We start from the raw sequence: 17,322 nt of genomic DNA, 5'->3' as shown, positions 1-17,322 counted from the left end.
TTTGATAACATTCAGTAAGAATATTAATACATTGATTGTTGTTTTTAATAACACTCAATGAAGGGTCTGTTCGTTTCGACACAAAATGAAAAAAGTATTTAAGTTGAATATAGACAAGTGCTGGAAAAAGAGGAATCTTCACGCTCCCAGGGAGCCAGCTGAGTGATTGGGTTCACACAGGCAAACGCTGTAAACTCCTTTTCTAAGGCCTCCTACAGGCACTTTAGAACTACCAGGCAGGTATTATTGGCTTGCTGTGATACGGTTGCTGTTTCATGCGGTGAAAGAACAACAGTTTCTTCAGGCAGAACAGTGCCTCCATTGTTTCACTAAGGTATGGAGGTGAAAGAACAAAGCCAACTAGGAATGTGGTGCAGTCTCACTGTGGTGCTAAGATAGCTTAGAAAGAGGCAGGAAGGGAGGGTGGAAGAACAAAATGCAGGGAAACTCTAAAATACTGATATGTTGCAATTCTTTGCAATATTCTATTTATTATTACATTGTATCGTTGTCACTATTCTGTTTGTTTTTATTGTCACAACTATACACATAATAATATGTACTAGGTTAAGACCTTGATTTTAATTAAAGTCACACACGTACTCGTAATGTGTATTTTTGTGTGCACCTATTCATGGTGGAAGAAGGCTTGGAACCTACTAACAACAAATAATCATGTGGGCCTCACAGGACAGATCATTGCCCAGAATGCACCAACCTCATGTACTGCAAAGGTGGATCAAAAGTTACAGTCCACTGGGTTCTCTGTCTTAAATTGGAAGGTTGATTAAATCTGTCCTGCCAGAGACTGCTGAGAGGCCAATGCTCATGGCGTATTCTGGAAACGTTTCAAGAAACATTTCACTGGTAACTCCCCATTCCAGAGTTACTCATTCCAGGTGATAGAAATAACAGGAATCACAAGTGTGATACTGATGGTCTTCTTCACAAATAGGGAATTACCGGGGAATTCAGTTTCTGATATTTCCCACTATTTTACCCTTAGATTCCATCTGCTTTCAGCTGACATAGTCCATGAGTGAGGATTAAGGGGTAGTAGAAGGTTGTAGGGCTCAGAGAAGTGTAGAGGTATGGGGTTTTGTGAAGGGTAGCATTAGGGGATAGAAAGAAGTATTTAGGGTTCAGAGAATGGTAATTTAAAATTATAGTATATTAAATAAATACATTCATTTATCTTAATACATACAAATATTAAACTTGCAGTAAAGTAAATATGATAGTATTGTAAGTTCGTCAAAATTAAATAACACAATACATTTATAATTAAATTAACATTTTAGAATTGAAATACAGCTCTCTAGCCTACAAATCTTTAAAGTGGGAATATGAAATAAAATACACCATTCTCTGAATGACTGTCATGTTAAGGTATCTCTGAATTTGGTGATGGAAAGGGAAGAGTGAGGGAGCTGAGACCACACTACAGCAACACATACTTCCTGAGTTCCCCCTTTCCATTTGTGCTGCTGCCAGAGAAGAACAAACACCATAAATATCTGCAGTTGCATGTGTGACCTAAAGAGCAAGCTCTATCATAATACACCAGGTGAACTTGATAAAGTCCCTGGCTCATGCAGCTTGAGAAACTAGTGATCACAGCTGCTTGGGGGGTAAGCTCTCTTTCTGTGAAAGCACATAGCTTTGGTCAAATCAAAAGCTGTATTCAGGTGAACGAACATCTGGGCGAAGCTACAGTCCCTCTCTGTAATATTCCTGACACAGCTGTCAAGCTAGACCTAAAAGGTGGATGCTGCTGACTGTGTAGGGTTATTGACCCAAACGTTTAGGTCTCCTAACAAAAGAAACACAGATGTGTGAACAGGGCTGCCTTTAAGGGGTGCGACCTGTGCAACTGTACCAGGCACTGATCTTGGGATCATTGTGTTTTTGAAAAATTTTATGGTTTTAAATGAACTTGCTGAAGAGTTCCTTGTGTGTCCAGTACTTCCCAGACAACATTAAAATGCCAAAAAGACTGGTCATTAATGTAGGTGCTGGTGAGAAAGAGTATATTGTCTGGTGCAGTTTTGACTGATCATAAAACAGCACTGAGTTTTAATATGCCTGCCGCAGACCATGCACCATGCAGATCACAGAATTGAATTTTATGTAGATAGCTCAGAGCGTTACTGCTTTTTCACAGAGATCTTTTTGTTACATGCAGTTCATAAATTACAATCTCAATATAGCACAGTGAGTTATGAATTTTCATCAAAGAGCTTGCATGCAAACTGCAAGGTACATATTAGAACATATAGGGCCTGATTAAGGCCTTGGCAGAGGGAAATACACCATTACAGATGTGACAGTAATCCTGTCTGCTTCACTATGATCCCATTATATCCTGTGGAGATCATAATAAGGCAGACGGTATATCCGTCACGTTTGTGAAGGAGTATTCCCTCCACCAAGACCTAAATCAGGACCTTTTTTTCCTCAGTCTCTCATTATCCTAATGTTGCTAAAACGGTTTCATTTGGATAGAAATACAGTCTTATTATTCAAGCCAACCCCAACCACAGTGTTATGTTTTAAATCCTGAGTTTGTGCTTCTTCAGACCAAGCACTCTTAAAATATACTGGATACCACTATGCTTGTCATGTGATTCCTACACCTTCTTGTCTTTTTGTCTTATGTAACTTTTCTTGTGCATTGATTTACACAGATATGATTAATTGTTTCTGTATAATGAGTCGGTGCAGAGAGATGAGGGGCACCCTTGGGGGTTAGTAGTGAGGGAATCCGTGAAGAAAGTAGTCATGGGGGGCACCAACAAAAAGACTGTCGCAGTGGGTGCCACCAGTGCTAAATCTGGCCCTGTGTGTGAAGAGCTAATAGCGAGAGCAGGCTAGCACAGTGGTTAACAAAGTCAGTGCAAGGACCAGGAGGCCAATAATCAAACAACAGGTCACCAGTCAAGTGGGGAAATAGCGATAATCAAAGTCAAGATATCTGGAACTTCACAGATGCCACTTGGAAATATTATAGAAAAACTGTTTTTAATGACGATTGCTAGGTCACCACCTTGTGATACAGAAAATGGAAACAAATGATTTTAAATGTACCTGGATTTGATTTGCTATAGTTAGATTAGGGCCTTACTCACTGGTTCACTACGTTTCTCGTGATCAGTTCTCTGATATTCATTTTATTATTGGGAAGTGAACGTAGATTAAATAGGGAACAATGAACAGTCAGCAAGGGTTTGGGACTGTCAAACGAAGTAAGTTCCAGGAGCAGAATTCATATCACTAATGTTGTCAATTGATCCTACATTGAGCTACACGATAAGGGCAGAAGGTTTTTGCAGCTTGTCTCACGTTTTCAGCAGAAGTTCCCGACTTTACTTGTGCAGTTTAGGCAAGTCACACACAGGAGTATATCGCCTTATTAGAGAACTTTGTTGGGGTGCCATTATTATTATGATTTTAACTACACCACAATTTTCAATGTGTGTCGATATCTCGACCGACAATGTGTCAATTTGCTTGCTTCAAAGTCGATTGTAGTGACAAGCTTTCTGGAACAGGACACCGTCTGCTACTTAAGGCAAAAAATAGCTCAAGGATCACGTGATCTCATTTTCATTAAACACATGTTAGACTGTGGCTGACAATGCATGTACATGTATCTCACAGCACAGTAAGTGTCTGTACTATTGGTGAAACGCTGTCACTCACAACCGATCAGTGTTACTCCTGAAAACATAAAATCATACCTGGTGCCTTGCCACTTTGTCACATACTGTAGATTCATCCATTTAACTTGAATACACAGCATGTATTCTGTAATACTCTGACACCTCCTATGAGGGATAAGTACCCTCTCTCGATAACATTGATCCTCCGCAATCCTATAGGAAAGAAGCCATCACGCTTTGCACCGTCTCTGGCGGTCTCAGCTTCTACGCCTGCCAGAGCTGCTGCGGATCCGGTTCTGGGGCCGTGTAACGGTTAGCTACTGTAGGGAGGTGACTACGAAACCACTGTACCCTGGTTCTTTTTGGGAGGTAACGGGCTAGCAACTGACTTTCAAGAAACTGCAGTGAAATAGAGGTATAAAAGTTAACTTACCTTTTATGAGTAATTCTACCTGATGAGTTATATAATCTTCTCTCTTATCGCTAAAATACACATGGCAGGAATAATTTCCAGCATCAAAGGTGTTTAAGCTTTTCAGTAAAATTGAAAGGTTTCCTTTGGGAAATTCCAAAGGAAAGAGCTGTGTCCTCCCGTTGAATCTATGCTCCTGGTGCTCCAGCTGTTCCATTCCATGGTAAAAACTATGAAGAACCGCAGGGTTGATAGAAGTCTGCCAGTGGACCACAAAGTTGTCATCGTCCTTAAAGTTGTTCTTGTAGGGAACTATGCAAGGCAGTACAACGTCCCCATTCAGTGTCCCTTCAATTGTGCAGGAGCCACAGTCTGGTGTCACAGAAAAGATAAATTCAAAATCAGTGCTACATCACACATACAGAGTAACAAACAAGTAATTTAACAGGCTGGGGTAGTTATGGAGGCTTGCTAACCAGTCAACAGAAAGAACAGAGTATGCATAGCTAAATAAGAGCTTTCTATCTGAGAAGAAAATGGGGACATTCTTTCACAGTTGACGAATGTAATGGTAGACCCCTGAAGGTTTTTGCTGCATCCTCAGACAGCTCATCTATATTCAATCTTCTGGGTCATTGGCCTGTCTATATGCGTGAGGGGTATCTGAAAATGGAAAAAGAAGGTCACCAGGTTCAGGCCTTCATGAAACTCTAGAGGAAAAAGCTCACTTATAGTTGCATGAGTCGGTTAGATTTTTGCTCTTGTGTTAGTTATGCATGGACTGTTTGAATGTGTTTCTGTAGAGCTTCACAAGCTAATAACTCTACCTTTAGGGGTGGACCGAGCAGGTAGCATTGGCCTTTTATGGTAGGAGTATTTAGGATGACGGAAGGAAGACTACCTTAAAACTGTGTGGAATGGTCTGATTTGGTACACAGTAGATAACTCCCTGTTCTGACTGCTCGACTTGAGAAGGTAAATGGCTGCTTGGCCAGCCTTAGAGTCACTCAGGTGGGTCTTTTCCCACTGACACTCCCTTTTAAATGGCTGGCCACTATTTCAGAGTCTGTGTGAACCTCTTCTTCAGGGATTACAATGACGGTCAAAGGAGACAAATTGTGGGGGTCAAGAGGGCTTGTGACCAATTCATGGTGGAACAATTTCGCTTGGGAGCACCTCTGTGTTTTATCAGGTTCAGGGGTATTCTGGGATAACTGAGAAGTATCACAATAAGCCCACGCCATATCTCTTTACATGCCCACAGACCATACAATCAGGGAACCCTCCCTGTGGGACGAGGCACAAGCAAGTCAAAGGGAGTCTTCCTTTATGCATGTTTGTTCCATGGAGGTTGCTTTTGTCCTGCAGCTGAAATTTGGTGCTGAGTCCTTTCTTGCAATTCACATTGTGTGAGCTGGTGGAAACTACAGCATTTACTATGCTCTGTGACACGCCCTCCCTGCAGCTGGAAGCGAATGGTTTTGTAGTGTGTTCTGTGCTATCGCATCTGCCTTGGTAGCCTATGTATGTGAGCTAATTTGAGATTCATTTTCGATGTGATTGCTGGTGTATGAGTGGTTTATTTCTAAATTTAGTAATAGAGTGAATATTTTATAGTTTGGTTTTGGTAATTCTTTGGTGAGCCTATGATAGCCTGATCAAGGTAACTGTGCTCAGAGATTTGGTGCTAGAATCTCATCCTAGGGATGTGCTGTCGATGAAGAGGTACCCTGATCGCTACCTGTGCCTCAATAAATATGCTTCCAACAAGGGTATTTAAAAAATAGGGAATTCAATTTGAATCACAAGCCACTCTTTCATATAACATTAATTTAATCATGCACCCAAACACATGCTTTCATATCCAACAGTGGTGTAACGCAGACTTGAAGAGAATCAAGAGAAGGTGCTAGATGAGAGAGGGTAACTGAAACTGACATTAAACCATAGGCGCAGCAGAAACTACAGCAGTGATAGAGAAGAGGCCATAACCGAGATGGGAGCAGAGGCTACAGCAGAAACTCGAGTAATGCTAAACAGAGGTTGCACAGGAATTAGAGGTGCTTGTACAGAGACTTCCCAGAAGCACGGAGCAAAGATTACAGCTGGGCTGGAGGTGAGATAGAGGAGATGTGCAGGAGTACAGGCTAGAGGAGCGACTGAAGTACAGAGAACAAAGGCTGAAGTAGAAACTAGAGCAGTATAGGAGGAGAGCGTAGTGTACTACTATAGCACATAACATAGTCAAAGCAGACGGGAGACTGCAGAAGTAGTGGAGAAAAGGCTTGAGCTGTATTTAGGGCAGATAATAATGATGCTAGATCAGTGCTAGTGTAGGCAGTAGAATCTGCTAAGTGCTGGAAAAGAGACGGATGAAAGGACCCAAGCAGTGCTGGGGTAGAGATAGGAACTCATTTGGAGCAGATGCTACAGAATACTAGTGCATAAACTAGAGGGTGAAGTATCATTCAGATGTGCACATATTTCACATTAGTGTACATAGCAAATGCTAGCAGATACGCCTTTATCCTAAATTGTCAGGTTTTAGTATTGAGATTGGGCATGGCCATGGTCCTTGCATGATCAGGGAGAAATAAACTGATTTCCATACATAACAAAACGAGAACAGAACAGTGCTATAGTCTTGGAAGCCCTTTTAGGAGTGCAAAGTATTATAGAATTCAGGCATTTGCTAAGGTACTTGGACAACTTTTTAAGTTTAAATATCGAGTTACAGAAATACCAGAAAAACAATGCTGTGACACAAACATATAGGGGGTTATTCCAACTTTGGAGGAAGTGGTAATCCGTCCCAAAAGTGACGGTAAAGTGACGGATATACCACCAGCCGTATTACGAGTCCATTATATCCTATGGAACTCGTAATACGGCTGGTGGTAAATCCGTCACATTTGGGACGGATTACCACCTCCTCCAAAGTTGGAATAACCCCCATAGTGATGCAGAAATATCCTTGTCAAGAATATCAATTTGTCAGATAAGTAATATTATCAAAAATATTGTTGTTAATTTCATTTCAATAATATAGTTGTAAAAAAGATAGTTTTTTAATTGTCTTTTTTTGTTCCTACATTAATTTTATATGTTACTATTGTTTGTATAATTGTTAATAATATTTGTAAATCTAAGTTGCAATTTAAAATGATTTATAATTTTTAATGTGATTTCTAATAGTAGTTTATAATGTTGGAGCTGGTTGCCAGGTTTGTAGGGGTATAGGGTGGGAAGTTAATTAAGTATAATTAACAGTTAATTATTACTTTATTATTAACTATTTAATGTATTATTATGCATTATGGGCCTCATTACAACTTTGGCAAGACAGCCCTGCTGACGGCCGCCAAAAACCTCCATGTTGGCGGTAATCTGACCACCGCATTAAGAGCCACACTCTGAAGTCTGACAGAAAACAGCCAAAAATCTGACACTGCCAAGTAACAGGAGGGCGCAAAAGAGGCGGTTCCACGACCAGCACCGCCAGGCTGACAAAATTCCACCCACCAGATTACAAGCCACAAATCAGCACAGCGGTTCTTCGGTGGCAGAAAACCATTGCCAGTGCGACCCGCCGCGGTCAGAACCCACTACTGTCAGAACACAACACCACATTGGGCAGTTTGAATACTGACACACATACCCAACAGACACATCTGCACACACCACTATATAACACACCCTCACACAACCCACAAGTCTTTGCAACTAAAACGCCATTCACAGACACAGAAAGCAGGCAAATACACTAATATTGCACCTTTACACTATAGACACATATACACATCTCACTCAACACACACCACACAACTACACAACTAACACAAAACACACATAACGAGCACACACAAAGCCCACAAGCGGGCATCACTCACAACGCACCGCCCACACCCCATCAATCACCCTACACTGCACCCTTACATACACAACACCCCCCCTCAACCCAACCACTACCATGTCCCCACAAAAGCACCCATGGTTCACATATGATGAGTTGAGGGTCATGGTAGATGAAATCATCAGGGTAGAGTCACAATTGTTTGGAGCACAGGTCCAGCAAATGTCGACTGCCAGAAAAATTGAGTTGTGGCAGAGAATAGTCGACAGGGTCAACTCAGTGGGCAACCATCCACGCAAAAGGGAGGACATCAGGAAGAGGTGGAATGACCTACGGTGGAAGGTGCGTACCATGGCATTTCAACAGATCGCCATGCACAAGACTGGCGGTGGGCCCCCACCTCCTCCCCCACAGTTAACATCTTGGGAGGAGAAGGTCTTGGACATTCTGCATCCCGAGGGCCTGACTGGAATACCTGGCGGAATGGACTCTGGTAAGTACCCACAACTACTGTGGCACACATTTGTCGTGTCTTGCATGCTTCCTCACCACCCAAATACTCCCCAGTTCACTGTATGTCTCACTACAACTACCACCTATTCACCTAATGCCCCTCTCCTTCATGCCACACCTCTAACCAGCCCAACTGCCCACACAGCCATTGCCAAAGGCACGGATGTCACTGGATAATACTATCACTACGACTCCCACAATGCACTAGACCATCTCCGTTAACACCTGCAATGTGAACATCACATCACATCTTTTGCATGCATAACTATTGTAGTAGCTATAATAACTAGATGGTACGACTGAGGACATGAATGACAGCAATGCAATGGCACAACACAATGACAAACAAGGCTAAACACAAGTACAGCTCTGTGACTAATCCAAAGGGACACAAATCTAGATCCACAAACATGAAATGGACTCCCATGGTATGGAATGTATGATGGCAGATACCATACACATGCACAACATGCACAGACAGGACACCTAACCTTGCTCACTCACACACCCTCCTCCCACTGCGGCACCATGCTGCAATGTCCAGCCATTTCGTGTCACATCCAGCAGGCTACAATAGTCACTAGGTAACAGTGCAGAACAGTCATGTGAACTATCAGAAATTACCAGAACTCATCCACAGGGCAAAATGTACCAAAGCTGAATGACACCAACCAAAATGGAGTATGGTGCACGTCACAGAACACTAACTACCACCAGTGGTCTGCTGTGCAGCATTTGTCATTGTCATTGCTGGGAATCATGTTAAGCCACTGTATGCATCTGATAAAGAAATACCCAAACACACGTTCAGTACTTAACTGTGTCTCACTCCATCCACAGGTACTCCTGCCAGTGCCACCATGGAGAGGATACCAGAGACTGCCAGCCCTCCTCAGGCTGAAGGCCCCAGTGAGGACAACATGCCTGGATGTCTGGGCAGTGATGACCTACCTGGCCCATCTGGGACACCTGGTCAGTCTACGACTCCCTGCCTCACCCTGCCCACATCAATGCCCCCCACCCTGTGGCATCACCACCACAGCCAACCCTTCATCCTCAAACCTGTGTCCCAAGGACTGTTCAAATTATTGTGTGTTCCACAGTAGAGGGACCTGAGTCACACCCTCATGCCCCAGACAATGAAGGTCTTGTAGACACTGGGAGTTGGCAAACATTGCCAGGGGCACAGGTACCTTGGGGCAGGGGGTGTAGGAGGGAAGCTGTAGGCAAGAAGAAGGGCCCTCTATGGCACTCCACGGAGCAGGAAACCATCTCCCAAATAGCATACCAAAGTTCCCAGGATAGGATGGGCCGGGTCATCACCATGTTGGGGGAAAACCAAAGGCTGCAGAGGGAATACCAGCAGAAGTTCATGCAGCAGTGGCTGGCACACAATACCACATGGCCTCCATTGCAGGGGTGCATCAACACCAACATGTGTGCTTCCCCCACACACCAGCAGGCCCATTCTGCTAGCAATCTAACATCTGAGCCATCACAATCAGTGGCAGCTAGTGGAATGGAGGCACAGCCAAAAGAACCACAGGCCTCAGACTCCCCTCCCTCTGTAGCTGAAGACCCTCCCCCCAAACTTGCATGTCCACCCAGACTTCAGGCTGGAGCAGATACCAAGACCAAACCCACTGCCAGGAAGTGAACCTCTCCTGATTAGTCTCCCTTGTGTGCCACTGAGACACACTGTTGGTTGTTCAATGTCATAACTCCATTTTCCAAAGGCACATGGACACTGGACCCGTGCAACCAACTGCTGTACCACCTACTCTGATGATTCCATCTACCATGACCTCACTCATCACCTGTTGGACAATGCATGCACCTTAGTTTTGCCTCACAATTTCATGATATGCACAATAAACACCATGGAACACAGCTACTGTATATTAGTCTTTATTAAAACATCAACAAATGTCATGATTGCTATGTGTGGTCTGGTAATGCCCCTCTTTAGGAATCAGCCTTGTTGCAGTTACTCTCCCCCTTTTTGCCTGATATTGATGCTGACTTGACTGAGTGTGCTGGGATCCTGCTGACCAAGCCCCTAGCACCAGTGTTCTTTCCCTAAAAATGTACCATTGTTTCTACAATTGGTACACCTTTGTCACACAGATGAGTCACTTGTAAAAGGTACCCGTGTTAACAAGGGCCCTATGGCCAGGGAGAGTCCCTTAGGACTGCAGCATGTGTTGTGCCACTCAAAGGGACCCCTCACCAAACACATGCACACTGCCTTTGCAGATTGTGTGTGTTGGTGGGGAGAAAAAGGCAAAGTCGACATGGCATCCCCCTCAGGGTGCCATGCCCACAAAACACTGCCTGTGGCATAGGTAAGTCACCTCTCTAGCAGGCCTTCCAGCCCTAAGGTAGGTGCACTATCCCACAGGTGAGGGCACAGCTGCATGAGCAATATGATCCTACAGAAGAGGTCTTCAGTCTGGGGGGTTGCGACCCCCAGGGGGGCCGGGGAGTCCTGGAAAGGGGGTCACGCATTCCCCCAGCCGATTGTTAAAATGCCTCAGGTGACCTTTGATTTATTGAGTCTCATGTGCTGTGAGAGACACAGACAGCTAAGTAGGCCTTCACACCAGGGCACCTGCTTTTCTGAATGAAATGCAAATGTGCTCTACGAGCTGATCTGCACATGTAAAGGATAATCTGCAGCTGTAAAGGATGCTTGAGAGCTGATCAAATCACTCAAAGTTTTGTGATGACAAACATTTATTCCTTTTTAGGGGTAGTGCAAAGAGTTAAGAGAAGTGTATGCTTTTAATTGTAGTTACACAGCGCTTACTTCACCTGGAGATGTTGAAGGGACAGCTATTTAAAAAAAAGGTATTGCATATGCTCTGGTATTACTTAAATCTACATTTTGGAAGTACAGTTTTATCTTAAACCTTTTTGTAGTGGCCTACCTTATACTGCGTGTAACACAAGTATAAAATTATGCCTTACATATTCAGTGCTTTCTGTCACAGGCTGTGACCTTGTGGCACTAAAAAACACGTCACTATTCTCAGCTCTTCCAACCAAGATTTAATTTTGTTGCTCTCCGGTTACACACAGACCTTTGCGGTGCATTAACTAATAGAGGTTTCCTAATGCACTACAGTGCATTTCCCAATAAGTAACAACTTTTTTAAATGTAATTTTATTTAAGCTGGCTGTCATTTTATATGTTATAAAATCTGATGATGAAAGACTTAAAAACAACTTAGAATATTTTGGGGTTTATTTATGAGAGGCTTGCGCTGGTGGAGCATCCCTTTTTTGACGTTCCAGCGGCACAAGCCTCTCAATCATATGTATGAGGTGACGCAAAGCCACCCTGCGAGGCTTTGAATTGCCTCATCGATATGGAGTAAGACAAGGCAGAGCAAGCCACTGCGTTGCCTTACTTTGCGACAAGAAGAGGTTTCATGGGCTTTGTGGTGGGTGTTACCAAGCACCATCCATGGATTTTGATGCTGCCCCAGATTTACAAAATCACATAAACTGGAGCAGTGCCAAAACCTTACGCCTGCCCAGAGCAGACATAATGAGGAGAAATGCTTTAATTTCTCCTTGTTTTTCGTCTTTCCATGTGTGTTGCTTTCTGCCGGACATATAAATAGAGGTACAATGCTTCTCTGGATTGTTTTTGTGCAGCAAGGTGACCCTTCCTGCAGAAAACAATCCTGGCTACTGTGGTGCTAGTCAGCAATTTGTGCACCAGCGCAGGGGGACAGAACAGAAAAGCACTGTATTTCATAAATACGGTCCATTCCTGCCCTTTTGTATTGGCGAAGGGCAGTGTAGCAAGAATGCTTGTGGTCCTGTCTTACGCCAAATCCTTATAAATGAGGACCTTTGTTTTTAGCTACACCTGTGGCCACGACCACACTCACTGACCTTTGGTTTGCTAAACACTGTTTAATAATAATATTATTTCCTCACCATAAAAATGATTTGCTGGGAGAAATAGGGACATTGATTATTGACGATGATGAGTACCAGGTTTTAGAAATTTTTGTCTGGAGGGGTCCTTGCACGTAAATTCTTTTTAGGGGGGTCCCGGCATCAAAAAGTTTGAAGACCTCTTCCCTACAGTGTCTAAGTCCATTCTTAGACGTTGTAAGTGCAGTTTAGCCATGTTGAGTATATGGTCTTGGAGATTAACATTTCAAACTCCACAGCTCCATAATGGCTTCACTGAACACTGGGAAGTTTGGTATCAAACGTTTCAGTACAAAAAACCCACACTGATGCCAGTGTTGGATTTATTCTTAAAAAGCACACAGAGGGCATCTTGTGCCCCCTGTATTTTACCCAATTCTCTAGTGTAGGACTGACTAGTCTGTGTCAGCCTGCCACTAGCAGACACGTTTCTGACCCCATTGGGTGAGGGCCTTTGTGCTCTCTGAGGCCAGAAACAAACTCTGCTCTGAGTGGGGTTGCTTCACACCTCCACCCTGCAAGAACTGTAATACCAGGCGGTGAGCCTAAAAGGCTTAGGCCTCATGTTTCAGTGCCCCAGGGCACTCCAGCTAACAGAGATACCTGCCCCTGGACAAAGCCCCACTTTTAGTGACAAATTCAGCAAGAAACTTAGGAGAAACAAGGAGGAGTGGCCAGTTCAGCTGGGACCACCCATAAGGTGTCCAGAGCTGAAGTTACCCCCTCTCTGCAAAATCCTCCATCTTGGTTTGTAGGACAGGGACAAATAGGGCTAGGAATGTGCTCCCCTCCCCCAAAGAGAGTGGGCACAGGAAGGGTGTAGCCACCCTCAGGGACAGTAGCCATTGGCTACTGCCCTCTGACCCATGTAATGCCCCTAAATCTTGAATTTAAGGGCTTCCTTGAACCCAGAACACCAGATTCCCGGGGACCTGATAAGAAGAAGAAGGACTGCATAGCTGAAAACACCAGTAGAGAGTAAAGAAGACAACATCTGACTTGGCCCCAGCCCTACCGGCCTGTCTCCTGCCTCAAAGTGCCTGCACAAGAACAGCTACGAATCCAGCGGGACCAGCAACCTCTGCCAAGCTTCAGAGGACTGCCCTGCATCCAAAAGGACCAAGAACTCATGTGGACAGTGGCCCTGTCCAAAAAGAAATAACATCCAAGGACTCCAACACCACTCCGAAAGCGTGAGTCCTGACCACTCTGTACCTGACGCCTATGGCTCGTGTCTAGGTGGCCCAACCAGCTAGAGAGGATCCCAAGGCGGTTCTGAGCAGTGCCCACCCTGCGTTGGCCTCTCCAGCCCTCCACGACAACGCCTCCCAACGAATCCCAAGGACCACACTGACCGAGAAAACTCCGGATGAAGATATCCGATGCCTAAAGACACACTGCACCCGCAGCCCCCAAGCCTTGGAGAACCTGACCTCTAGTGCAGCAACGTTCAGCAGGTGGCCCTCCTCCCTGTCCATCCTGTGGTTTGCCCGAGATGACGTCCTCGACCTCACCTGCAGCATCTGAGTGACCATCAGGGTCTCCTCAGAGAGAATCATTGGAGACTCAACGCTTTGTTTGCACCCTGCACCCAGCCGCCCCAGTGCCACTGAGGGTGTATGTTTGGTGCCTACTTGTGGCCCCCCCAGTCCTCCTCTACACCCCGAAGGCCTGCCCTTCAAGGACGTGGGTACTTACCTGCCTGCGGATCTGAAACCGAGTGTCCCCATTCTCTGTAGGCGCCCATGTTAATTTTGCGTACACTTTGACCGCTGCACCTGGCCGGCCCGAGATGCTGGTGGTAGGTGTTTGGGGTTAACTTGAACCACAAACTGTGGACTTCCTAACCACCAGAGATTGGAACTGTAAGTGTTGTACTTACCTGCAAATCGTTCTAACTTTTCTTCCTCCCAGAAACAGTTTCTGAAAATTGCATTGTCAAGTTAGATTATTGCCAATATTTCAAAAACTGTATAACTTATTGATTTCAAACTAAGTACTGTTGGTACATATGTGAAATACTAATCTATTGAAGTACTTACCTGCAACTTAAATCTTGTGGTTCTAAAAATAAATTAAGAAAATATATTTTTGCTAATAAAAACCATTGGTCTGGAGTTAAGTCATTGAGTGTGAGCTTCTTCTATTTTCTGTGCGTGTACAACAAATGCTTTGCACTACCCTCTGCTAAGCCTAACTGCTCGACCACACTACCACACAAGAGAGCATTAGTATTATCTACTTTGGCCTCTGTTAAGCCTCTGGGGAACCCCTGGACTCTGTGCATACTATGGCCCTCAATACAACCTTGGCAGTAAAAGCCGCGTACCGCCGTGCAGAAGACCGCCAACACACCGTCGCGGCCGCAAAAAACCGCCACAGCTATTATGACACACAGCACGGAATCCGCCAAAATTCAGACACCCACACAAGTCCGCCACACCAAAGGTCAGTGATAAACTGGCGATAACAAAACCTCCACCGTCACGGCAACAGAAATAAGCCCACACCATCACAACACACGAATCCATGCGGCTGTCTTTCAACCGCGGTATTCCATTGGCGGTACACACCGCCGCGCTCAAAATACACACACTCCTACAAAACACATCCACATTGGACAATTCGAAATACACACACCAGATACACATACACACACCTCTCCCACACACCCAATACAATATAAAACACACACCCACATCACCCACAAACCCCTACAACCACAATTGAGAAAGAAGCACAGAGAGCGACACCACCATCAACAATACAAGCATCCACAGGCACACAACACCATCACCCACAGAACTTCCACGCACCTCACACTACACACCACTACATATCAGCACACTTATCAGTCCACACACCACCCCACACATCACTTACACCACCCCATGGCACGGCAACAACACCCCAGGTTCTCGGAGGAGGAGCTCAGGGTCATGGTGGAGGAAATCATCCGGGTAGAGCCACAGCAATTCGGATCACAGGTGCAGCACACCTCAATTGCAAGGAATATGGAGCTATGGCGAAGAATTGTGGACAGGGTCAACGCAGTGGGACAGCACCCAAGAAATCGGGATGACATCAGGAAGAGGTGGAACGACCTACGGGGGAAGGTGCGTTCTCTGGTCTCAAGACACCACCTGGCGGTTCAGCGGACTGGTGGCGGACCCCCACCTCCTCCCCCACAACTAACAACATGGGAGGAGCAAGTCTTGGCGATTCTGCATCCTGAGGGCCTCGCAGGAGTAGGTGGAGGAATGGACTCTGGTAAGTCAAATCTTAACTATTACATCCCCCACCCTACATGCATGCCATCACATACCCCCACCCTCACCCCCAACTCCTCACAAATGTCCCATCATCACAAACCACACATCCTAACACCAAGAACTGAATGCAACAACAAAGCATGGACACCCATCACTGAAGCATGCCCACTGCAAATACCCATACACCCCCCTAAACCATCATCACACAAGGTCCCACACAGGAATGCAAGCACTGGGGTACACGGTCACCCACCCATTGCACACCATGCCACACACAGATGTTATAAACATCCTTTCATACCCCTGCAGGACCCCTGCCCAACATCACCGGACAGGAGGGTCCACACATGCCCACACCACCAACAGAATGAGGCCCACAGTGATGACAGCACCTCTGTCCAACTGGATCTAGATGACCAGCCCAGCCCATCGGGGACCTCGGGACAGTCGGTTCCCCACACCCAGTCACAGGCCACCACAGAGCTTCCCCCCTCTGGAAACACCAGCACAGCACCCACCCAGCTGGCCCATACCTCTGTCCCCAGGACACGTCAAACAGCAGTGTGTCCACCACTACAGGGAACCCAGGCTAACCCACCACCCCAACAACAACAGGGACCTGGGGGCAATGGCAGTGGGCACACGGTCCAGGGGACAGAGGCCCAGGAACACAGGGGAACTGGGAGGGCTGCTGTGCGACAGGGGGAGGACAGGCCCAGGGAACCCACTCTCCACAAGGCCCTCTCCTCCATCATGAGAGCCTACCACCACTCCCAGGAGACGATGGCAACGGTACTGGCCAAGTTTCAGGAGACCCAGCGCCTGCAGGATGAACAGTATATGGGCGTCAGGGAGGAACTCATAACCATCAATTCCACCCTGGGCATCATCGTAGGGGTACTTAAGGAAGTACTCAACACCAGGAGGGACACTGTGGCACTACAAGGGGCCCCTGACACTAGCCTGGACGATGAACTGCCCACCACCTCCGCCGGCGCTAGTGGACAGGAGGCACTGCCACAGGACCACCACACCAGCACCCCACCCCCTGCAGAGGGAGAACCACCTCGCAAACGGTCCCTGAGATCCAGGAACAAGACAGAGAATGATGCCAAGACCCCTGCCAAGAAATGAGACCACCCTGACTGTCATCCTACTGTCCCCCTTTGTCACCCTGTCCATCCTTAAACTGCCCCAGCTCCGCTTCCTATGCCCATTTGGGCAATGCACCTGTGAGACTAATAGACTGGACTCTGCCATGGACATTCCTCCACCATCACCCCTCACCATTTTACAACCCCCTCCAATATTGAGCACTTAAATAAACACCCTTAAAGCACAAAACAATCTGGAGTCAGTCTGTGATTTCGGAATACTGTATTAGCAATAACTGTGGCAAAAAGCTCTTTCATTTGTAATGTCAACATACCTATATCACACAGCTCTAGCCCATGAGGAATCAAAGCAGATGTCACACTGTGGGACCCAGATCTGTGAAATCGTAAGGGAAAGTGACAACTCAGTGACCATACACTGGGTGAAAACAACAGACAGTAGAGAGGCAGTAGTGTTTAAGTACATGTAGTAGGCAGGTCTATTTTCTTACCTGTGTTTCACTGGAAATATTGCTGGATCACTGAGTTCCTGTTGTCCATGTCT

The 17,322-nt window shown here is 45.6% G+C and overlaps 1 protein-coding gene across 6 annotated transcripts in view; it reads right to left on the bottom strand.

Moving 5' to 3' along the window:
- LOC138288112 (NACHT, LRR and PYD domains-containing protein 1 homolog) overlaps positions 1-17,322 on the bottom strand; it is a 524,384-nt gene that overhangs the window by 402,945 nt on the left and 104,117 nt on the right. For 5 of the 6 annotated variants that reach the window (XM_069229359.1, XM_069229355.1, XM_069229356.1 and 2 more), the window contains exon 3: positions 4,096-4,446. The exons of the other annotated variant lie outside the window; for it this stretch is intronic. In XM_069229359.1, coding sequence (XP_069085460.1) covers positions 4,096-4,446 — 351 coding nt within the window. The remainder of the gene's footprint in view (positions 1-4,095; positions 4,447-17,322) is intronic. 6 annotated transcript variants of the gene reach the window in all.

Source organism: Pleurodeles waltl, chromosome 4_1, assembly GCF_031143425.1.
Source record: "Pleurodeles waltl isolate 20211129_DDA chromosome 4_1, aPleWal1.hap1.20221129, whole genome shotgun sequence".
Taxonomy (NCBI): domain Eukaryota; kingdom Metazoa; phylum Chordata; class Amphibia; order Caudata; family Salamandridae; genus Pleurodeles; species Pleurodeles waltl.
Note: the sequence above shows the minus strand (reverse complement) of the source record. Positions and strands in the feature narration are given on the sequence as shown.